Source organism: Glycine max, chromosome 10 (genome assembly GCF_000004515.6).
Source record: "Glycine max cultivar Williams 82 chromosome 10, Glycine_max_v4.0, whole genome shotgun sequence".
Lineage (NCBI taxonomy): Eukaryota > Viridiplantae > Streptophyta > Magnoliopsida > Fabales > Fabaceae > Glycine > Glycine max.
In genome coordinates, this window is record NC_038246.2 from 11,108,365 (window position 1) to 11,132,164 (window position 23,800).

At 42.2% G+C, this 23,800-nt stretch overlaps 1 protein-coding gene across 1 annotated transcript; it reads left to right on the forward strand.

Annotated features, from left to right (window-relative positions):
- The first annotated feature begins 1,946 nt into the window (after positions 1 to 1,946).
- LOC121172948 (alpha-amylase 3, chloroplastic) lies at positions 1,947 to 21,944 on the forward strand. The gene is made up of 5 exons (XM_041006170.1): positions 1,947 to 2,070; positions 2,171 to 2,223; positions 2,335 to 2,518; positions 18,248 to 18,471; positions 21,935 to 21,944. The coding sequence occupies exons 2-5, from the start codon at positions 2,189 to 2,191 to the stop codon at positions 21,942 to 21,944; spliced, it is 453 nt and encodes a 150-aa protein (XP_040862104.1). The 5' UTR covers positions 1,947 to 2,070; positions 2,171 to 2,188.
- Positions 21,945 to 23,800: the final 1,856 nt, after the last annotated feature.

The window sequence follows — 23,800 nt, forward strand, 5'->3', positions numbered from 1 at the left end:
CAAAACCACCTTAGAAGTGAATGGTTGTCATTTCAGGCTTTAAAGCCATTTTTCCTTTCGCTCTAGTGAAATCTAGTAGTGCTTTCCTACACTCACATAGTCACAAACCCTAACCACGACACCACCACATTCTCTCGCTTCCCCCTCCCTTCGGCCATGCCAGAGTCATGTGACCGCCGCGTAACCATTGTCGTGTCTCATTTATCTACAAAGACGCTCCGGCTCTCCGTACCCTTCCAAGAATCATTGACTTTGGCCGTTGAAGAGTTCACGCTTCTCCCGACTCCTAGAAAATACCACAATCTATTGTGCAACATGATAGAGGACGTGTTTTGTTACGCTTTGTGCTTCCAGCATGGTACCCTAGGATCCGATTCTTCTGCTCTTTTCTTCGTCACAGATAGGTCTCTCTCTCTCCCATATTTTTCCTTTCCGATTAGGGTAGAAATCAATTTCAATTTCCATTTATTTTATCCTTTATTCTAGGTATATCTCCAAAAGCTATATTTTCTATTGCCCTACAAGTTTGAAGATAATAGCTAGCATACATTTGGAGAAGGTGGCTTGTTGCACCCTGTTCTGTTCAATACCACCTAGAAATAAATTGATAGGTTATCTTGTTGTCAACAAACTAGTTAGATTTGTTTCCTAGGAAGTAGCAAAAGTAGCTCATCTGATTTTGGTTTATGTATGCATGTCTTACATTCTTGTCAACACACCACTTGGTTTTTATGCTTATGCAATTCTTCTTGATTCTGACAATTTATTTTGAAATATTATCCTATTTTCTTATATATGTGTGTGTTATAAAAAGAAATGACGAAAATAATTGTCTAAATATTTTTTTGAAAAGCACACAAATATTTTATAGTTATTGTCCTGTGCCCACAAATGAATATTTTTTTGAAAAGCACACAAATGAATAACATCTTGTTCAGAGTTCGAGTTTCAGCCATTGTCCTGTGCCCACACACTAGAGACTTAGCTTCTGCCCTTTAAGTTTTGAGTTTTGACAAGGAGTGATGCTTTGAGGTTCATATTGACCAATTTTTTCCGTACTGTTTTTTGTTTTACTTTGTATGGACTATGCATCGGATAAACATGTTTTAGATGTTCAATGTTCTGTTATGGTGAACCTATGCCGAGAATTTGATTTCTTTTATTGGTATCTTAGGCACATGAAAGAATTCCTTCAAGTAAATATAACTAGGTTCTGTAAAAAAAAAAGTAAATATAACTGGGAAACCTTAGGATTTATTTGTATTAAATTAAAATTAAACAGAGTGTGAAGCTGCTGCTGATTTAACTGGTAGAAAGTTGGTCTGTTCATCATTCTCCCAAGCTTATATTTTAATTGATAAACAAGTGTTAGTACTATAATTTCATGATTATTCTATCAGGTATTTGTTGGCATGTCGTTAACATATTTAGATGCAGCTTGGAAGGATGGAAAGGCTCCAATTGATTCATTTACTCTGGTAATAAACATTTAGATACTTCCTCCGTCATTCTGCCTAATTCATTGTATTTGATAATTGAAATTGTTTTATATACATCATTTTTCTATAAAGTAATGTTAAGATAAGACTTTAAATGGTTTGCAGATAGAAACTAGAGGTTTGAAAATTCTAGTGTTGACCAGCTAGTATTGTATTATCGATTGGGTTAGAGTAAATTCATTGTAATTTACTAGTAGGACTTAAGTGTTTTTAAAAGGTTTGATATGGTTCTTCATATTTTAGTGTTTTTTGTTATCTCTTGGACCTAGTTGTGATGGACCATAGTTCAACTTCTTTCTATTTTTGTACTTTTTGGACTCTTTAGTTTTTGAATAAGCACAACCATTGCAAGTTGTCAAATAATTTAATAATATCATACTAATATGTAGTAGCTGCTAGATTGGGGTTCACACCTTATAGTGATATGTTTTCTATTTCAGCTTGACTTTAGAATTTGACTTGTGAAGTAATATAATCCAAACAAGCTTCAACAACATTCTTTCTATTCAACAAGTCTTCAGAGTTTCAACCACCTTCACCTTTCTCTCTGCATCCTCTCCCTTTAATTCAGGTTAGTTAACTTGAATTTTTCTGAATTATTATTGCTCAGTTAGTAACAGAACTAAGGTGCTCGTGTCTTTGATTTGCTTCACTTTTGCGTTGAACAATAGAGCTGCAAGCATCATAATATGCTTAAGAAACAAAATTTGCAAGCAATAAAAAGGTGTAGTAGCCTGTCTTCATTGCAACACGAATTTTATTTTATTTGAAACATAAATTTTATTTACAAACAGAAAACTTCAAGTTTGGTTATCTTATTTTGTTTTATGATCAGAAAAATTGATGAACTAAAAAATTCGGTGAAAAGATTTGATGAAATTGGGATCAAAGTTCTTGGAGATGCTGTTTTAAATCACCACTGTGCTCATTATCGGAATCAAAATGGTATTTGGAACATATTTGGAGGCCCTCTTAACTGGGATGATCGTGCAGTTGTAGCTGATGATCCACATTTTCAGGTTTGTTTGTGAAGATTTTGGATGTTTGTTCTGTTTCATTCTTCTTTGACACTAAAATAATCAGGAAACAGAATAAGATAAAAGGTTTTCTACTTTTTCTATAACATAGTAGTTCATGCCTTAACATTTTGTTCATTCATAATTTTCATACTATGATATTGTTACTTTCTGTGTGAACCTGAGAGAAAAAAAACATTGAATATCCTTTCAAACATACAGGGCAGGGGCAACTAGAGTAGTGGAGATAATTTTGTGCCGCTCCAAACATTGATCATTTCGATGTGACATTCAGTGAGGTGCTATGTGATAGACCCCCTGGTTAGGATTGGGAAACTAGACATGCTTGCTAAGGAAACAAAACATTGGATGTATTAAGACAAAGTACATGGGAGTTCTTAGAGTATGAATGCTCTTGCCTCTTGCTCAAGGGGGAAAATGCATTCGAGGCAAAGAATGCATTTCAAGAAGAGTAAATAACTTTTTTGTCTTGAGAAATATTTAAATTATATTTTTCTTTTCTTTTTAAAAATTCCATGATGGAATCATTAATATTGTTTTAATAAAAATATTTTTTTTAATATATTAGTAAGTATTTTTAGTATTACTTAACATTTTGTTATTCTAAAGTGAAAAAAATAGAATATATTACGAGCACTTATTACCAAAACAACGTAATCTTTTAAAATTAAAAATTTATATAATAAAATAGTCATTTCATTGCAAAGTTGGCCAAATTGGTATATTAAATTTGGTATAAATTAAAAAATATATTTTATTTGTCAACTTTCCTGGTGACTTTGTCATTTTTTATTAATTTATTTTTAAATCTATCAATTTTACAATAAATTTAATCTTCAACTTTAGAATGAATAGATTATTTGGTTATAAAGTTGTCAAACAAAATTATATAACCTAAGTTTTTTAAAATAAGCTTATGTTTAGAAATTCAATTTTCTACTTCTAAATGTATGTAAGTCCAAAACTTACAAAATAATTGTCACAGTTAAAAAATATTAGAAAATGACTTTGACTTGGGTTTGGGTTTATGCGTATCAGGTCTAAAATTCCATATTTTAGGAAAGAATATTATTATACCTCAATTCCACGTGTTGTCAAATGCAAGGGGATTAGTGGTCCGGGTCCTTCCTCTAGTTTTAGCACTTATTCAAGTTATTTTCCCTCAAGTAAAAATGCTTCATGCTTTTATGAAAATTGTCATTATTGTTACGAAGTCTTGTGATGTGATTTCAAATAATCTTTCGTAGTCAATTTGCTTACTTCATTCAATTACCAAAATCGTATTGTTAATATATTTTTCCTTTATCTGGTGTTCATCTTTCATTCGTTAATTTGGCATCTTAATACTTATTTAGTGGCTTCAACAGTCTTATTTTATAATATTTTAATAATAATATTTTTATTATTTTATTTTTTTTAAAAAAAAAATACATTTTAAGAATCTTCTTAGAAAGTCTAATTTCTAAATGGTTTTTTAAAAAATTATCTTAGAATCCTCATTAATTTTTATTTTTTTTTTTAAAAATGATTCTACAATTCTTTCAAAAACTGTCTTTAGAATTCTTAATTTTTTTAAAAAAAATACATTCAAAGACGACTCCTAGACAAAAGCTTCTTTGAAATTATATCCTTCTAAGATAATTTTTAGAAACCGTCGTAAAAAGTCAAGACTTTTTAAAACGTTGGTTTCAAAGACGGTTCAAAATCGTCTTAGAATATCTCTAAGAATTGGGCCGAATGTGTTTTCTCTAATAGTGACTGTCATACCCTAATTTCGTCCAAGGATCATCTGTTTGTTGGGATGCGACCCTCGTTTGACCACTTCGAGGTACTTGGCACCCATCGTTAGGCAATTCATGAAGTTCCGTGACATGCCGAAAGTCGAAATAAAGCATTGTTGCACAATCCGTGAAGTTCCGTGACATGCCGGAAGTCAAAAGGAAGTGTTAATGCGCAATCCGTAAAGTTCCATAACATCCCGAAAGCCAAAGAATGGATGATTACGTAATCTGTAAGGTTTCGTGACATTACGGAAAGAAAACAAGTATCGTTACGTAATTCATAAAGTTATGTAACGTTACGGAAAAAGAATCAGCAAAAAAGACAAAGGTGTATTTAGTAAATAGGGGGGTGCAAATAGCAACCAGACCTACTTGGGCCTTCCAGGAAGTTCTCCAGAAGGCGGTGCCTTCTAAAGGAAGCAACCGAACTCACCTGGGCGAGCTGGGTGGCAAGGTCCTCCCTCATTTTCCTATAAATAGGGGAAGGAGGGAAGAACAAAAATGTTCAACCCTCCTGGTATCTGAGAATCACTTAAAATTAGTGAGAAAAATTGTTTCCGTGAAGAAAATCCAAGCCGAGGCGCTTTCGTAACACTTCTGAGACGTTTCCATGGGTGATTTCGCGAAGATTTTCAATTGTTCTTCGTCGTTTTTCATTCGTTCTTCGTCATTCTTCGGTCTTCAACCGGTAAGTTCCCGAAATCGAACTTTTCAATTCATTCTATGTACCCTTAGTGGTCCTCATTTGTTTCACGTTCTTTTATTTTTATTTCATTTACTTTCTGTATCCCCTTTTGACGTGCTTTAGTCATTTATTTAAGTCATTTCTCGCCTAATCAAAAATAAAATAAAATTTCACCGATCATTCGTATTGTAACATCTTTAATTTCTGTTAAAATGAAATCCGACCATTCGGTCATGCCGTAACTACGTTTAAAACCAAAAAAAGAGGCAAAATAATAATATAATAACCAAAAAATATCTCTTAGTAAAATAATAAAAAAAAATCAATTGGATGTTTTTCTTTGGGATTTTTCTTTCTTAATCGAATTTACTAATAACCAAAGTGAAACTAAGGCTAAAATCAATTCATAAATTAAGCTTTTTTCATCACATAAAAAAAGCCATTTTCAAGGTCCAACGCCTTAAAATGGTCTTTTCCGCTTTTATTGGTTAAACGTAGATTTCTAAAAAAAAAAAGCCTAAAATCAATACATAGCTTTATTACCTCTTTTCAAAAATAATAAGAGATCATTAATGGTCAAATGCCTTAATGTTTTCTCTCCTTTCAAAAGAATCGAAAGATTATTTAATGGTCCAACGCCTTAAGTGACCTTTTCATTCAATAAAAACATATTTTGCAAAAAAGGATAAAAACAACTTAACCAACGCTTAGTTCTCAAAGAACTGCGTAGGTTTGATTTCCTTATCACAATTGAGGAATACGTAGGAGCAAGGGAAACACCCTCGTCGACCATAAAAAGATAAAAATATAAAAAGGCATAAAAGACATAAGAACGTAAAAAGGGAAAATAACATAAATTGAAGTCATATTTGCACATTTGATTAAAGGCTGTCGTCTCTTACTACGAACGTGTGGGGTGCTAATACCTTCCCCGTGCGTAAATACAACTCCCGAACCTTCCACTTAAAGTTCGTAGACCACGTCTTTTCTGGTTTTTCTAACGTTTTCCTCAAATAAACGTTCGTGGCGACTCCGCGCGTGTTCTTTTCTTGGAAGATGCACCCGCGAGTCACGCGTCGCCCTCTCGCCGATGGGTAGGCCATTTAATCTTGTGCAATGTTTTATCATGACTTTCTCCTTTGTTGGTTTCCCTTTATTTTTCTTATGTTATTGTATATATAACTCTTTGATGCTTTAGTGCGTTTTAAAATGTATGCATGAGGTAAATATTTATTCATTTGATGCACACAAACACCAACACTATTTGCACACACAGTGAGTAGAAAAAGGGCCCTATACCCGGGCTCGTGAGAGCATAAGGAGTGGAGGTGAATCTGTGATCATGCTAGGTCTCCGAGTTGCTTGATTATAGTGAACCCTCATCTAGAGTTTTTCTCTTTGATAACATATTGTTTCTAGTAGTCCCTACTGCTGCAATATGTTCTTTGAAGGGGATGATACCTTTAGAGACCATCAAGAGAGATATGACCACCTTGGGATTTATCACTAAAAAGCCCCTTTAGCTCTCTCTCATGTAGGTCCCTAAAATAGAGGGCACGGAGCAGACACGCTGCGTGCCATTTTTTTCACACTGCCATGCATAAGTGTCATGTACCCTTTTGCTTATATTTGTTTGTGAATATTATCGTACTATGTACATCCACGTATTGTGCCTTTCGCATGTGCATCATGCACGAGTTCTATCTTGATCCCTTCTCCTTGGAAAACCAACGGAGGGTCCGTGTCACCTTCTTAAATACATACATCGGGCACTGTGCTACCCAAAGACGTTGTATCTAAGAAGGAGACAATTTCCCAAGCTCCCGTATTCATAAATTGCATATGTATCATATGCATTTCTTCATGCATTCATCCATTCCACCCATGATTGATGTCGGAGTTTTGATTCGCACTAGATTTTGTTTCACTTTAGTAAAACATGGGATCAAGTCAAACGCCTTCGCTTAAAAAGAGGTTCTATCAAGTCAAGGTCAAGAGCCTAGGGATCACCAGTTTAAAAGAGTTAGGGCAGTTGATGGGTCAGCTCCAGCGGCAAGCTTTTCGCAAAGCTTACGGTAAAATCTGGGACCTAGCCATGGTAGAAGTCTCCATAGAGGCCATTGCCTCCCTCGCCCAGTATTATGATCAGCCGTTGAGGTGCTTCACCTTTGGGGACTTCCAGTTATCACCCATGGTGGAAGAATTTGAAGAGATCCTAGGATGTCCTCTAGGGGGAAGGAGACCATACCTCTTCTCAGGGTTTTATCCCTCATTAGCTAGAGTTTCTAAGATAGTCCAATCTCGGCACAGGAATTAGACCACAAAAAGCAAGTCGAAAATGAGGTGGTTGGAATACCGAGAAAACGTTTGGAGGCAAAAACAAGAATCTTGGTAGGTAAAGGCGAATGGGCCCCGTTCAAAGACATTCTCGCATTGTTGATCTTCGGAGAAGTCCTCTTTCCAAATGTGGATGGGTTGGTGGATCTAGCAGCGATCGACGCTTTTCTCGCCTATCATGACCACAAGGAAAGCTCGGTTGTCGCTATGCTAGCCGACCTATATGACACCTTCGACCGAAGATGTGAGAAGAGCAGTACGAGGATTGTTTGTTGTACTCCAGCTCTTTATGTATGGTTGGTTTCGCACCTTTTTCGCCAAGAGGTGAGGCATGCTTGCCCGCTAGAAAGCCACCGTTCATGCACAGAGAAAGGAGGGGCAAATTGGGACCGAATCTTAGCAAACAAAGAAGGAGCGTCTCTGTCAACTGGTTCCCTCGATGGAAAGAAGGAAGAACCGGGGTTCTTATTTCGTGCAGAGGATTTCCGAATGTTCCCTTGATGGGGACAAGGGGTTGCATCAGTTACAATCCCGTTCTTGTTATAAGGCAACTTGGCTACCCTATGAGAGGGGCGCCATTAGAGGAAGAGCTCGCGCCTGTCATTTCACGAGGTTTCAATAAAACCAACGTGGAGACACTACAGAAGGTCCGCAAGGCATGGGAGGTGGTGCAAAAGAAGGACAAAGAACTCAAGGGCAGTAACAATGGGCCCATCGATGGCTACCGAAGGTGGTTGAAAGCGCACGTGCAAGGTTTGGATTGGCTCCCGAGTTTGAGAACCGCTAAAAGGGAGGAAGTTGAGGCACTGGAGGAAGACGAAAAGGTGCAGGCCCTTAGGGCAGAACTCGAGCAAGCCCAAACAGTCAAAGAAAGGTTCAAATCAGCAGCTCTTAAGATTCGAAAGGAGAATGTCGAACTAAGAGATATAAGTATAGCTACCAACAAGGCCTTGAAACAAGAGACCAAGAGGGCTCGTAGGGAATAGCACGGCTGGAACAAGTTCCGAGGGGCTCTGTGGGGAAGCAACAGCGAGCTTAAGCTCCGGAGAGAGGAAAAGGACCAATCACGAGTAGACAGTTTGATCTTGAAAGATGAGTTGAAGGTTTGCTCAAGGCCCAAAAGAAACTTGTCTCAGCGGTTATGCGAGACAGAGACCAACATGTTAGCCATCATCAGAAAGTACCAAGAAGAACTAAATCTAGCCACGGCCCACGAGCATAGAGTGGCAGACGAGTATGCCCAAGTGTACGCTGAAAAGGAGGCTAGAGGAAGGGTGATCGACTCATTACATCAAGAGGCAACAATGTGAATGGGCCGATTTGCTCTTACCTTGAACGGGAGTCAAGAACTTCCCCGATTGCTAGCCAAGGCCAAAGTGATGGCGGAAACCTACTCTGCCCCCTAGGAGATCCACTGACTTCTCAGCTATTGTCAGCATATGATAGATTTAATGGCCCATATAATTAGAAACCACTAGGAAGCTTGTATTGTCACTCAGATCTTGACTAGTTATAACTTTCTAAATAAATGAGTTTATCCCATATTTTTACTCCAAAGATCGGTGCGAATCAAATCACTCCCGCATTTTATCTCTAGCATGCATTCATTTTTGTACCTACTCCTTACGTTTGGTTTTTTTAGGAAAAACACCATAACTAAACGCGCCCCAAGGCATCCCTATCGCACCAGATCCAAATCTAGAACGATGGGTGATCAAGAGGAGACACAGGAACAGATGAAAGCCGACATGTCAACTTTGAAAGAGCAAATGGCTTCCATGATGGAGGCCATGTTAAGAATGAGACAACTCATGGAGAAAAACGTGGCCACCGCTGCCGCTGTTAGTTCGGCTGCCGAAGCAGACTCAACTCTCCTAGCTACCGCCCACCATCCTCCCCTAAACGCGGTAGGACGAGAAAGGAGCACACTGGAGCACATCAGCAACCCTCATTTGGGATACAACCGGGTGGCTTACCCTTATGGATTACCACCTAATTACACGCTGCCAGTCATGCATGATGACGCGGGTCATGTCCCTTCCCCCATCCTTGAAGGGGAGTCTCCTCGACAGCCCAACGAGGTCCATGAAGATCATCGAAGGGGATGTCGATTTCTACCCCCCGATCCCCGTGGAGGGGCCGACACCCAACACATTGCCTCAGCACAACCTCACAGCACAACCAATATTCTTGTCCACAGAAGGACCACCCCCGGCGGCGGAAGAAAGATGGAAACTCGATCTCCTTGAGGAGAGATTGAGAGCTGTTGAAGGCTTTGGTGACTATCCGTTCGCGGACATGACGGATCTTTGCTTGGTACCGGATGTCGTCATCCCCCCAAAATTCAAGGTACCTGATTTCGACAAGTATAAAGGGACGACTTGTCCTAAGAACCATCTCAAGATGTAATGTTGCAAGATGAGGGCACACTCTAGGGATGAAAAGTTGTTAATGCACTTTTTCCAAGATAGCTTGGCTGGAGCCGCGGTTATTTGGTACACTAATCTGGAAGCTTCCTGCATCCGTACTTGGAAGGACCTGATTACTGCCTTCTTGAGGCAATATCAGTATAATTCTGATATGGCTCTCGATCGCACTCAGTTATAGAACATGGTTAAGAAGGAAAGTGAGACCTTTAAAGAGTACGCACAGTGGTGGAGAGACCTGGCAGTACAAGTGGCCCCTCCCATGGTCGAAAGGGAGATGATTACCATGATGGTAGACACCTTGCCAGTGTTTTACTATGAGAAGTTGGTAGGCTACATGCCTTCCAGCTTCGTGGACTTGGTATTTGCCAGGGAAAGAATCAAAGTAGGGTTGAAAAGAGGGAAGTTCGATTACATCTCCTCCACAAGTGCCAATGCTGTATTTTCCAGGGAAAGAATTGAAGTAGGGTTGAAAAGAGGGAAGTTCGATTACATCTCCTCCACAAGTGCCAATGCTAAGAGAATCAGAGCAACTGGGGCAAAAAGGAAGAAAGGAGATACCCATGCCGTCTCTTCGGCGCCCGCATGGGTCAAGCCCCCGTAGACCTCTCATGGTACACATCAGTACGCGCAACATCACCCGAGCTTCTCAGCTCGCGCCGGGAACTCCTCCAATTCAGCACCCGTACAGCCTAGAGCGCCCACCCCCATCCAGAGGGAGGCCCCCCAAGCTCCGGCTCCAACCACGACTCGCTCGGCCGGCAATGCCCACTTTGGTGTCGGTTCCAACGTGATGAGGAACTTTCCCCCGAGGCCAATTCCAGAATTCACCCCGATCCCAATGACGTACGAAGACTTCTTGCCGTCCCTCATCGCCAACCAAATGGCCGTAATAATTCCCGGGAAGATCTACCAACATCCTTTCCCAAAGTGGTATGACCCTGACGCAACTTGCGCGTACCATGGGAAAACCCTGGGCCACTCCACTGAAAAATGCCTGGCCCTTAAATACAAGGTCCAACATTTGATAGACGTCGGATGGCTGACGTTTCAAAAGGATCGACCCAACGTAAAAACAAACCCGCTCGCCAATCATTGAGGGGAGCAGTTAATGCCATTGAGTCGAATAGGCCGCGCAGGTCTAAGCCTTTAAAGGACGTGGCGACCCCTAGGAGGTTTATCTATGAGGCCCTACAAAAGGGGGGTGTAATTCCCCACGGTGCGCATGAAGAGGATTCTTATTTGTTGCATCCTGGCGAGCTACATAACATGGAAACATGTTCAGCAATGGAGGACTTGTTGCAACAGATGATAGATCAAGGCCGATTGGAAGTCGGCGATGAGGGGAGGGAAGAGCAGCATATATGTATGCAGTCCATAGATGAAAGAAGTTTTGGGAGGCCTAAACCTTTGGTGATATATTTCACCAAGGACGCAGCTCCACAAAAGCCCCGATATCCCTCGGTAGCTAAACCTGTTTCTTTCCTATACCGAAACAGCCACGCAGTCCCGTGGAGGTATGCACCTCCAAGTGAAAGGAAAGAATAGGCCACCGACATCAGCTCGTTGTCAGACAAGGTGACCAATATCACGGGGCTGAGCGATGTGAACCGCAGCGGTCGCGTGTTTGCACCCGCCGACCTGCCGACACAACCCGCAAACGTTAAGGGGAAGGCAAAGGTGGTGGAAGAACAAAATGAAAAATCGACCCTCACTCCGAACGAGGATATTACAGTGAAGGGTCTTCCGGAGAAAAGGGATGGCTGTGGCAAGAAGGAAGTGTCACTAGAGGAAGCAAGTGAGTTTCTCCGCATTATTCAGCAAAGCGAGTTCAAGATCATTGAGTAGCTCAACAAAACCCCGGCCAGGGTCTCTCTTTTGGAACTACTCATGAGCTCTGAGCCTCATCGGGCTTTGCTAGTAAAAGTCTTGAACGAAGCTCATGTGGCCCAAGATATCTCTGTAGAAGGCTTTGGAGGACTCGTCAATAATATCACCGCCAACAACTATCTCGCCTTCGCCGAAGAAGAAATCCCTGCCGAGAGGAGAGGGCATAACAGGGCTTTGCATGTATCAGTCAAATGCATGGACCACGTCGTGGCCAAGATGCTCATCGATAACGGTTCCAGTTTAAACGTAATGCCCAAAAGCACATTGGAGAAATTACCGTTTAATGCTTCCCATCTAAAGCCAAGTTCCATGGTGGTCCGTGCCTTCGACGGCACCCGCCGAGAGGTTAGGGGAGAGATCGACCTCCCTGTACAGATAGGCCACCATACCTATCAGGTTACCTTTCAAATAATGGATATTAACCCCGCTTACAGCTGCCTTTTGGGATGCCCATGGATCCACTCGGTGGGAGTCGTTCCTTCTACACTCCACCAGAAATTGAAATTCATAGTAGAGGGACATTTGGTTATCGTATCGGGCGAGGAAGACATCTTGGTGAGTTGCCCGTCCTCTATGCCATATGTGGAAGCCGCGGAGGAGTCATTAGAAACAGCCTTCCAGTCTTTTGAGGTGGTAAGCATTGCCTCCATAGATTCCTTCTCTGGGCAACCTTGCATGTCTGATACGGCGGTGATGGTAGCCCGGGTGATGTTGGGGAATGGTTACGAGCCCGGAATGATTTTAGGCAAGGACAACGGCGGCAGAACCAGCCTGATAAGCGCCAAAGGAAACCGTGGGAAGTTTGGGTTAGGCTATAAACCCATACAAGCGGACATAAGGGAAAGTGTTGCAGGAAGGAAGAGCGGAGGTCAAGGCTCGCAATTGGGACGAGAAGTCAAAGGAGGCCCGCTCTGCCACATCAATAAGAGCTTTATAAGCGCGGGTCTAGGACACGAAGGCCAAGTCATTGCGATATGCGAAGATGATTCTCCGAGTGGGTCGGATTTGGTACGACCATGCCCTCCTGGTTTCCGACTAGGAAATTGGCGAGTGGAGGAGCGCCCGGACATTTACGCGACAAGCATAATGTAACCCTTTGTGGCTTTTAAACTCTACGGTTGGGCCTAGGCTTTAGAGTTTCTTTTTGTTAAGGCTTTATGTCTTTTGTTCCTAAGTTTATAATACAAAAATCTTTCTTCATCTATTCCTACGTCTCTACCCATTCTCATCCATTTGCATGTTTATTTCTTTACGTTTAAAACACCAGATCCGACGACGAGTCCCTCAAAGGTACTAATACCTGGGACCCGACCACGGATTTCGAGCAAGAAACGGATCAGACGGAGGATGAAGAGAACGAAGATGTAGGACCTCCCTCGGAGTTGGAAAATATAGTCGCCCATGAGGACCATGAAATGGGGCCTCATCAAGAAGAGACGGAAATAGTGGACTTAGGAACCGACAATGGGAAAAGGGAAGTAAAGATAGGCACGGGTATGACCGCCCCCATCCGTGAAGAATTGACAGCCTTGCTAAAAGACTACCAAGACATCTTTGCTTGGTCGTACCAAGATATGCCCGGTTTAAGTTTTGATATTGTACAGCACAGATTACCTCTAAATCCTGAGTGTTCCCCAGTAAAACAGAAACTGCGGAGGATGAAGCCTGAGACATCCTTGAAAATAAAAGAAGAGTTAAAGAAACAATTTGACACTGGTTTTTTGGTTGTCGCTCGGTACCCAGAATGGGTTGCCAACATTGTACCAATCCCTAAGAAGGACGGGAAAGTGTGAATGTGTGTGGATTATCGAGACATGAATCGAGCTAGTCCCAAAGACAATTTTCCTCTACCGCACATCGATATCCTCATGGATAATACGACCAATTTTGCTTTGTTTTCCTTCATGGATGGGTTCTCCGGTTACAATCAAATAAAAATGGCGCCGGAGGATATGGAAAAGACTACCTTTGTCACCCTGTAGGGGGCGTTCTATTATAAGGTGATGTCCTTTGGACTCAAGAACGCCGGGGCAACTTATCAACGGGCTATGGTGGCTTTGTTCCATGATATGATGCACCGAGAAATCGAAGTCTATGTGGACGACATAATTGCCAAGTCTAAGACCGAGGAGGAACACCTTGTCAACCTGCGGAAGTTGTTCGAAAGGCTTAGGAAGTATCAATTGAGGTTAAACCCCGCTAAGTGCACCTTCGGGGTCAAATAAAGGAAATTGCTAGGTTTCATCGTGAGCCAGAAAGGGATAGAGGTGGACCCCGAAAAGGTGAAGGCCATCCTTGAGATGACGGAACCCCGTACCGAGAGGCAGGTCTGAGGTTTCCTGGGACGTTTGAATTATATTGCCAGATTGATATCACAGTTCACCACTATTTGTGAGCCGTTGTTCAAACTCTTACGCAAAAACCAAACCGTCTGCTGGAACGAGGATTGTCAAGAGGCGTTTGGAAGGATCAAATAGTGTCTCATGAACCCTCTTGTGCTTATGCCGTCGATACCTGGAAGGCCTCTCATCTTGTATATGACAATTTTGGATTAATCGATGAGATGTATGTTGGGGCAACATGACGAGTTTAGGAAGAGAGAGCGCGTTGTCTACTGCTTGTGTAAGAAGTTCACGGCCTATGAAATGAATTACTCCCTGCTCGAAAGAACGTGTTATGCTTTAGTCTGGGCGTCTCACCGTCTAAGACAATGCATGCTGAGCCATACCACCTAGTTGATATCCAAGATGGACCCGGTTAAGTACATCTTTGAAAAGTCTGCTCTCACAGGACGGATCGCCCGGTGGCAAGTCTTGCTATCCGAGTTTGATATAGTGTACGTCACCCAAAAGGCGATAAAAGGAAGCGCCTTGGCAGATTATTTGGCTCAGCAGCCTCTCAACGACTATCAGCCCATGCATCCCGAATTCCTAGATAAGGACATCATGACCTTGTTTGCGGAAAAACTAGACGAGGACCGGGAAAAGTGGACCGTGTGGTTTGATGGAGCGTCAAACGTTCTAGGCCATGGCATTGGAACAGTATTGGTCTCTCCAGACAATCAATGTATACCTTTCACAGCCAGGCTAGGGTTTGACTGCACCAACAATATGGCTGAGTATGAAGCGTGTGCCCTGGCCGTCCAGGCGGCAATTGACTCAAATGTCAAACTGCTCAAAGTATACGGGGACTTAGCACTGGTGATTCACCAGCTGAGAGGGGAATGGGAAACTAGGGACCCCAAGCTGATACCCTACAAAGCCTATATCAAGGAGTTGGTTGATTCCTTTGATGAGATCTCCTTCCATCACGTTCCCCGGGAGGAAAATCAAATGGCGGATGCACTTGCTACTTTGGCGTCCATGTTCCAGCTAACACCGCATGGGGACCTACCATACATTGAGTTCTGGCGTCGTGGCAGACCCGCGCATTGTTGTCAGGTGGAAGAGGAACAGGACGGTAAGCCTTGGTATTTCGATATCAAGTGATTCGTTGAAAGCAAAGAATACCCACCGGGGGCTTCCGACAATGATAAAAGGACATTGAGGAGATTGGCGGCCGTTTTCTTCATGAGCGGGAGCATACTATATAAAAGAAACCATGACATGACCCTCCTGCGATGCGTGGATGCCAAAGAGGTGAACCACATGATCGAGGAAGTCCACAAGGGTTCGTTTGGAACGCACGCCAATGGGCATGCTATGGCCAGGAAGATCCTGAGAGCAGGTTATTACTGGCTCACCATGGAAAGTGATTGCTGCATCCATGTAAGGAAATGCCATAAATGTCAAGCGTTCGCGGACAATGTCAATGCTCTGCCACATCCTCTGAATGTCATGTCCGCCCCTTGGCCTTTTTCCATGTGGGGGATAGACATCATCGGCGCCATCGAATCCAAGACTTCGAACGGTCATCGCTTCATTCTCGTGGCAATAGATTATTTCACCAAATGGGTAGAAGCGGCTTCCTACACCAATGTCACGAGGAGTAGTGGTCAGATTTATAAAGAGGGAGCTGATTTGTCGGTACAGACTCCCTAGAAAGATCATTAGTAACAATGGCACCAATCTGAATAACAAAATGATGCATGAAATGTGTGCGGATTTCAAAATCTAGCATCACAATTCCACGCCCTACCGACCAAAGATGAACGGAACCGTGGAAGCAGCCAAAGAGAATATTAAGAAAATTATTCAGAAGATGACAGTGTCATACAAAGATTGGCATGAGATGTTGCCTTTTGCCCTACATGGATACCGAACTTCGGTACAAACTTCTACTAGGGCAACACCGTATTCCTTGGTTTATGGAACAGAAGCGGTACTCCCATTTGAAGTAGAGGTCCCTTCCCAGAGGATACTAGCAGAATCAGGTTTAGAAGAATCAGAGTGGGCTCAAACACACTACGACCAACTCAACCTTATTGAAGGTAAGCGCTTGATGGCCATGAGCCATGGGCGCCTGTATCAACAAAGAATGAAGAATGCGTTCGACAAGAAGGTGCGCTTGCGCAAGTTCCATGAGGGTGACCTTGTGCTGAAAAAGATGTCCCACGATGTTAAAGATAATCGAAGGAAGTGGGCCCCGAACTACGAAGGGCCTTTCGTTGTGAAAAAGGATTTTTCCGGAGGGGCCGTGGTGCTTACCAACATGGATGGTGAGGAGCTACCCTTACCCGTGAACTCTGATGTTGTCAAGCGATACTATGCTTAGAATCTGGGGCAATTGAGGAAGTCGCTGCATGTTCTTTCCTTTTTATATGTTCTTCTTGGTTTCCCCAAGGGATTCCTGTCTACTGTAAATTTCTCGTCACAGTCTTTTAAAAGAAGATAACATGAGTTTGAGGCTTCAGTCCTCACTTTGTGCTTTAAACCATGTGCAGTTTGTGATAACCTGAGCCTTTTCGCTCAGTCCATGGGATGCCCCGAGCGCTTAATTAAAACTGAACCTGACCAGCTTTCACCAAAAAGATTGTTGCATTTGAAAACACTCATGCATGCGCATACACATGCATATTTTGTGATGGCAGGGGCAGAATCGTCTTAGGCAGTGGTCAGATGCCGGGACGAAGTTGAAGGCAGAAACCAATCAAGGTAAAACGGTAACGCGGCCACAGTTTTGCTGCGCGATGTCGTTTCCTACTTTCAAGTACTTAGGGTCGTACGAAAGTAGAGGCTAGGGTCACGATCGATAGATTGTCGTCCTTTGCCCAGCTTTGGACAAACGGAAAGTGCCGCTGGGAGACAGCCTAGTATCCTTTAAATTCCCAGTAATTATTATTGTTGTGTCTTTAAAGTAAATATTGGATGCCTAATCTACCCTGAGTGAGTTCGAGTAAGCGAACGCCGACCCGTAGAGAGCCATACTTATGTCTTCCCTAAAAAAAAAAGAACAGGTTAGCTCTCCTGGGCGAGCACCCCTGCACTTGGAAATATAAAAAACAAGGGAGGGGGAGTTTTTCTCCACCCAAAACTTTCCCCCCTCACTCAAAAAATGCCAACACCACGGGAATTACGAATTTTCACCCCTAGGCCACCATTTTTGCGCTTTTGCTTCCATTCTTAGTGTTGTTACTCACTCTATCAAGTAAGTATCTCATTCTTGGGCTTTCTAGCTTTCCATTGGTGTATCTTAGTCTTCTTTTAGTGCTTTAAATTGTGTGAATGTGCCCAAATCAATGGAGCAATTTTGGCTTTGTTTTATGCTTGTTGGTTTAAGTTAGGGGGTTGTAAGGGATGGCCCTAGGCCTATGGTGCATTCTGAGATAATGGGGCATGCCACATTGCCCCAATTCCCTTGCTATTCATGTACAAACATGCGCCCACCAAGTGTTCGGTGAGATGCCTCAATGGCATTTTCGCATAATTTTGTGAAACTTAGCTTGTGGAACGAATTATGCACATATGGCTGCCATTGTGAGTGTGTGGGTAGTTTTGTAAAAGTTAGACCAAAGTGCCAAAAGCATGACTTACGCCTAGGAATCTAAGTTTTTGGTTTTGAATGTAAAAGATGCATGAATATTAGAACATGTTTGTGAGGTTTTTGACTAGAATTTGAATTTGCTGCCTCATGAAGAGTACCTTGCACCTAGGTAGCATGAAAAATACCTTTCAATGGTATGTATATATGTTGAATATATAGCATGAAAATGCCTTGCAAAATGTGTGAATATATAGCAAAAAATACCTTTTCAATAGTATGTATATATGTTGAATATATAGCATGAAAATGCCTTGCAAAGTGTGTGAATATATAGCAAAAAAAATGCCTTTCAAAATGTGTATATGTTGGATAGGTAGCGTAAAAATGCCTTTCAAAATAGGTAACATAAGGAGCCTTTCAAAAGAAATGTGCACGTATGTGGGATGTAGCATGAAAATGCTTGTAAAAAACATACAGGGATATGTGTCATAAAATTCCTTTCACCAATTTTTTTTTAAAATGCATATGTGTCATAAAATAGCACATGCCCCAATACGATTGTTTTGTAAAGTGCATGTTGACACTCGCACCATATAAGTGTTGTTTGGCTTTTGTTTGTAATGATTGGTATTTCCTTGTAAATTAACTTTCCAAATGTTTGTCCTCGCAGGAAATGGCTCCAAAAAAGCTTTCCGGGAAGAGATCTAGGAGGGACGCCACGACTGAAGGGACCAATGCTGCCCCCGAGTTTGATAGCCATCGTTTCAGGAGCGCCGATCACCAGCAGTGCTTCGAGGCCATCAAAGGATGGTCGTTCCACAGAGAGAGATGCGTCCAACTCAGGGACGATGAGTACACTAATTTTCAGGAGGAGATAGCTCGCCGACATTGGACGTCGCTGGTCACTCCCATGGCTAAGTTTGACCCTGATATAGTCCTGAAGTTTTATGCTAATGCTTGGCCCACAGAAGAGGGAGTGCGAGACATGCGGTCATGGGTGAGGGGTCAGTGGATTCCCTTTGACACAGATGCCCTCAGCCAGTTCTTGGGTGACCCGCTAGTGTTGGAGGAAGGTCAGGAGTGCGAGTTTAGTCAGAGGAGGAATAGGGCCGATGGGTTCGACGAGGAGGCCATTGCCCAGCTATTATGCACACCGGGTCATGATTTCGCCTGGACGGCTGCAGGGAGGCGGGTGCGGATCATGCGCACCAGCATGACCACCTTCACCCAGATGTGGATGACGTTGTTGCTCAGCAATGTCTTGCCTAGTGATCATAACTCCGATCTCCCTCTGTTGAAGTGTCAGCTGGTGTATGCCATCCTTACACAAATGAGCGTTCAAGTGGCTCAGTTGATTGCTGACGCCATCTATTTATTTGCAGGTATGCCACCCACCAGGCACCCTCTAGACCCAGATAAGTCTAACAGGGCCCTGGGGTTTCCGGCATTGATCACGGGCCTCTGCCAGTCATTCGGGGTTCCCGTCACTCCTAGTAAGGTGATCCGACCGCCGATCACTCGGGCCTTCATTGAGAAGTATTGCACGCCTAGGCAGGCGCAGGGTGATGCACCTCAGGCCGCAGACGCACCGCCACCACCTCATCAGGCTGATCCTGCTGGGTCGTTAGGCATGGAGCGGTATCTACAGCATTTGGTTCGCCAGTAAGCGGCCAACCACCGGGGGCAGGTGCAGATACATGAGTGTCTCTACCAGCTCAGCCTCAGTCAGCAGGGACAGGGTTTTGCTCCTTTTGCGTGCCCTACTCCAGAGCAGTTTAGGGCTGAGGTCGCATGGCCCAAAGATTAGCCCGAGGCCCAGGCAAGGGAGGCGCCTGCAGGAGCTCCCGGCGATGCAGAGGAGGCCCGTATGGATGAGGAGATGACGGACTTGCTCGGTTTCTTGGGAGGAAGCGGAGCCACGTGACCGAGGTCACCACACTTTTTTATTAACATTTTTCTGTTAGTTTGTTATTGACGTTTTCTGTTATTGTCTATATTGCTGTTGACACTATTATTTTATGTTTTTGTTCATATGGTTACTAACATTACTATTATTATCATTCATTTCTATTAGAAATTTTTGGCGTTATGGCTCTCAATTATTTCGTCACCGTTTTTTTTTTTGCGACTTACCATTTCGTGTGTTTTTCGTTTACCTTGTGGTTAGACGTAAGTAGGTAGTGTGCGCCCTCGTCCGTACGACCTTTTCAGAGAGAAAAAGAGAAAAAAAAAGAAGAAAAAAAGGAGAGAGGAAATGAACAAATGATAATAACTTAAAAAAAGAAAAAAAAAGAAAAAGAAAAAATAATAATAAGTGGTCTAGCAAAAAAAAACAATATGCTTTTGAAAAGAGATAACTTCCAACTTTTCTTTAAAAAAAATTCACTGATCATAACCAGTTTTTGAAAAAAAAATGTGTATACACCTAAAGGTTGAATGCTGTGAAAATTTTCCCGAACACCCAAAATAGGCTCGGATGAGTGCATGAATTGATAAAAGAACATATTTTGGAAATACTGGGTTAACATAAATAGGGAAAATGAATCCTGAGCCCTAGTGTCACATGACCATAAAAACTTGATGCTTGAGTGTCCACATGGGTGCATGCATGACCAGTTTTGCGTACAATTTCCTAATCATCATTGTTGCATGTGTATCATGGAAATAATGTGGGGCATCCCATTTATCCCCGAACCACTGGCCAAACCCTGACCTATACCATGTCCAGCCGTTCTACAAGCCTTGAGCCAAAATCCCAACTTACCATAAACCTTGACCCCGGGCGAGAATGTCAATCCTTGCCCTTGAAAGAAAACAAAGAAGGACAATTTCCAATCAAAGAGTGAGAGAAAGCAAAAAAGAAAATTCTCAATCAAAAGAGGGGGAGAAAGCAAAAAAGGAAAGAAAATTCTCGATCAAACATTGGAAGAAAAAGAAATGTGCAGAAAGGTCTTTGGACCAGACAATATCTGAATAATACAGAATTGTCACCAAGTAAACAAGAAAAGAAAGGGAATCACGACCTAAAGTGGTCCTCTCCCTCTGATTGCCAACCAAAATCTTGTGCGTCGGTGGCTTGTTCACCTCACACTAAACAAAAACGGAAAAGGAAAAGGCCAAGAACACTCAAAGCCAAATTTCCCACAAGAAGCAAACCATTCCCAAGAAAAAGTCCTATTGATCCATGATCACGCATGTAATCTTTGATTTGATAGGAAATGATTTGCAAAATCAAGTCATAATATATCTATGGTTCAGAATTAGGACAAAACACTTACCTGTGTGAGATCGATACACTTTGAGTGATTTTCTTCTATTTTTGTGGAACCCAGTGTTTCCTCTAAATGGTCATTTAGAAACGAAATGCTAACATCCAAAATCTCATTTATGGTTATGAGAAGATTTCATCAGCATACTCTCCTTCCCCGGTAGACACATTTGTTTTTCATCCAAAAAACATATGTTGCTCTGATTAGTTGGAAGTTTTGTCTCTTTACTAAAGCATGTTCGCATTTTAGTAAAGAAAACACCGAGACTATTTTAGTCTCACAAGTTATCCAGAACTACGTAGGTATGAGTTCCTCATTGAGGATACGTAGAAGCAAGAGCCTCGCTTTTGTCGGCCGCCCCACAATCTCTGTCATACTGACCCTGAGGTCATGTGACACGCGGAGACAAATTATGGTCATTCCACTCACCTTTTGCCATCCAGACACAGTCGTGTCCGATGGCACGCAGAGACAAATTATGGTCATTCTGCGTCTTTTGTCATCCAGAGGCGGCAGACCCGATGACACGCAGAGACAAATTATAGTCATTCCGCTCACCTTTTGCCATCCAGACACAGTCATGTCCGATGGCACGCAGAGACAAATTATGGTCACTCTGCGTCTTTTGTCATCCAGAGGTGGCAGGCCCGATGACATGCGGGAACCACTTGGTCCCGCACTTTTTCACCTTTTGTCATTCAGAGGCGGCGGGCCCGATGACATGCGGGAACCATTTGGTCCCGTACTTTTTCAGCTTTTGTCATCCAGAGGCGGCGGGCCCGATGACATGCGGGAACCATTTGGTCTCGCACTTTTTCAACTTTTGTCATCCAGAGGCGGCGAGCCCGATGACATGCGAGAACCATTTGGTCCTGCACTTTTTTACCTTTTGTTATCCAGAGGCGGCGGGCCCGATGGCATGCGCGGAACCATTTGATCCTGCGCCTTTTTTCACTATCCAGAAACAATCAAGTCCGATAGCGCGCGGAGACAAATTATGGTCATCTGCGCCTTTCGTCAACCGAGAGGAACGAATTCGACAGTATCAGGATGATGTGTCGGTACTGATCACTTACAAATTTTTGCAGGTTCCGCTGACAGGGAGATTCACTAGCCGAATGGTTTTTCGCTCGAACGAAATTAGTGTCTTATCTTTACTTCTCTTTTATCTCCAATAAAAGACAAGTAAAGAGGGGCAACTGTCATACCCTAATTTCGTCTGGGGACCATCTGTTTGTTGGGATGCGACCCTTGTTTGACCACTTTGAGGTACTTGGCACCCATCGTTAGGCAATTCGTGAAGTTCCATGACATGCCGAAAGTCAAAAGAAAGCATTGTTGCACAATCCGAGAAGTTCTGTGACATGCCAGAAGTCAAAAGGAAGTGTTAATGTGCAATCCGTAAAGTTCCGTAACATCCCGAAAGCCAAAGAAGGGATGATTACGTAATCCGTAAGGTTTCATGACATTACGGAAAGAAAACAAGTATCGTTACGTAATTCGTAAAGTTCCGTAACGTTACGGAAAAAGAATCAGCAAAAAAGGCAAGGGGGTGTATTTAGTAAACAATGGGTGCAAATAGCAACCAGACCCACTTGGGCCTTCCAAGAAGTTCTCCAGAAGGCGGTGCCTTCTGGAGGAAGCAACCTAGCTCGCCTGGGCGAGCTGAGCTCGCCTGGGCGAGCTGAGCTCGCCTGGGAGAGCTAGGTGGCAAGGTCCTCCCTCATTTTCCTATAAATAGGGGAAGAAGGGAAGAACAAAAATGTTCAACCCTCCTGATATCTGAGAATCACTTAAAATTAGTGAGAAAAATTGTTTCCGTGAAGAAAATCCAAGCCGAGGCACTTCCGTAACACTTTCGAGACGTTTCCGTGGGTGATTTCGCGAAGATTTTCAACCGTTCTTCGTCGTTCTTCGTCGTTCTTCGGTCTTCAACCGGTAAGTTCCCGAAATCGAACTTTTCAATTCATTTTATGTACCCTTAGTGGTCCTCATTTGTTTCACGTGCTTTTATTTTCATTTCATTTACTTTTCGTACCCCCTTTTGACGTGCTTTAATCATTTATTTAAGTCATTTTCTCGCCTAATCAAAAATAAAATAAATTTTCACCGATCATTCGTATTGTAACATCTTTTAATTTCTGTTAAAATGAAATCCGACCGTTCGGTCATGTCGTAACTACGTTTAAAACAAAAAAAAAGGGCAAAATAATAATATAATAACCAAAAAATATCTCTTAGTAAAATAATAAAAAAAAAAATCAATCGGATGTTTTTCTTTAGGATTTTTCTTTCTTAATCGAATTGACTAATAACCAAAGTGAAACTAAGGCTAAAATCAATTCATAAATCAAGCTTTTGTCATCACCTAAAAAAAGCCATTTTCAAGGTCCAACGCCTTAAAATGGTGTTTTCCGCTTTTATTGGTTAAACATAGATTTCTAAAAAAAAAAGCCTAAAATCAATACGTAGCTTTATTACCTCTTTTCAAAAATAATAAGAGATAATTAATGGTCCAATGCCTTAATATTTTCTCTCCTTTCAAAAGAATCGAAAGATTATTTAATGGTCAAACGCCTTAAGTGACCTTTTCATTCAATAAAAACATATTTTTGCAAAAAAGGATAAAAACAACTTAACAAACGCTTAGTTCTCAAAGAACTACGTAGGTCTGATTTCCTTATCACAATTGAAGAATACGTAGAAGCAAGGGAAACACCCTCGTCGACCACAAAAAGATAAAAATATAAAAAGGCATAAAAGACATAAGAACGTAAAAAGGGAAAATAACATAAATTGAAGTCATATTTGCACATTTGATTAAAGGCTGTCGTCTCTTGCGACGGACGTGTGGAGTGCTAATACCTTGCCCGTGCGTAAATACAACTCCTGAACCTTTCCCTTAAAGTTCGTAGACCACGTCTTTTCCGGTTTTTCCGACGTTTTCCTCAAAT

Bases quoted from the DNA above. Each gene is read 5' to 3' on its own strand.
- LOC121172948 (XM_041006170.1), top strand. From the start codon at position 2,189: ATGCTTAAGAAACAAAATTTGCAAGCAATAAAAAG. The intron at 2,224-2,334 runs GTGTAGTAGCCT...TTTTATGATCAG, and splicing joins AATTTGCAAGCAATAAAAAG to AAAAATTGATGAACTAAAAA. The intron at 2,519-18,247 runs GTTTGTTTGTGA...TTGTCCTCGCAG, and splicing joins CTGATGATCCACATTTTCAG to GAAATGGCTCCAAAAAAGCT.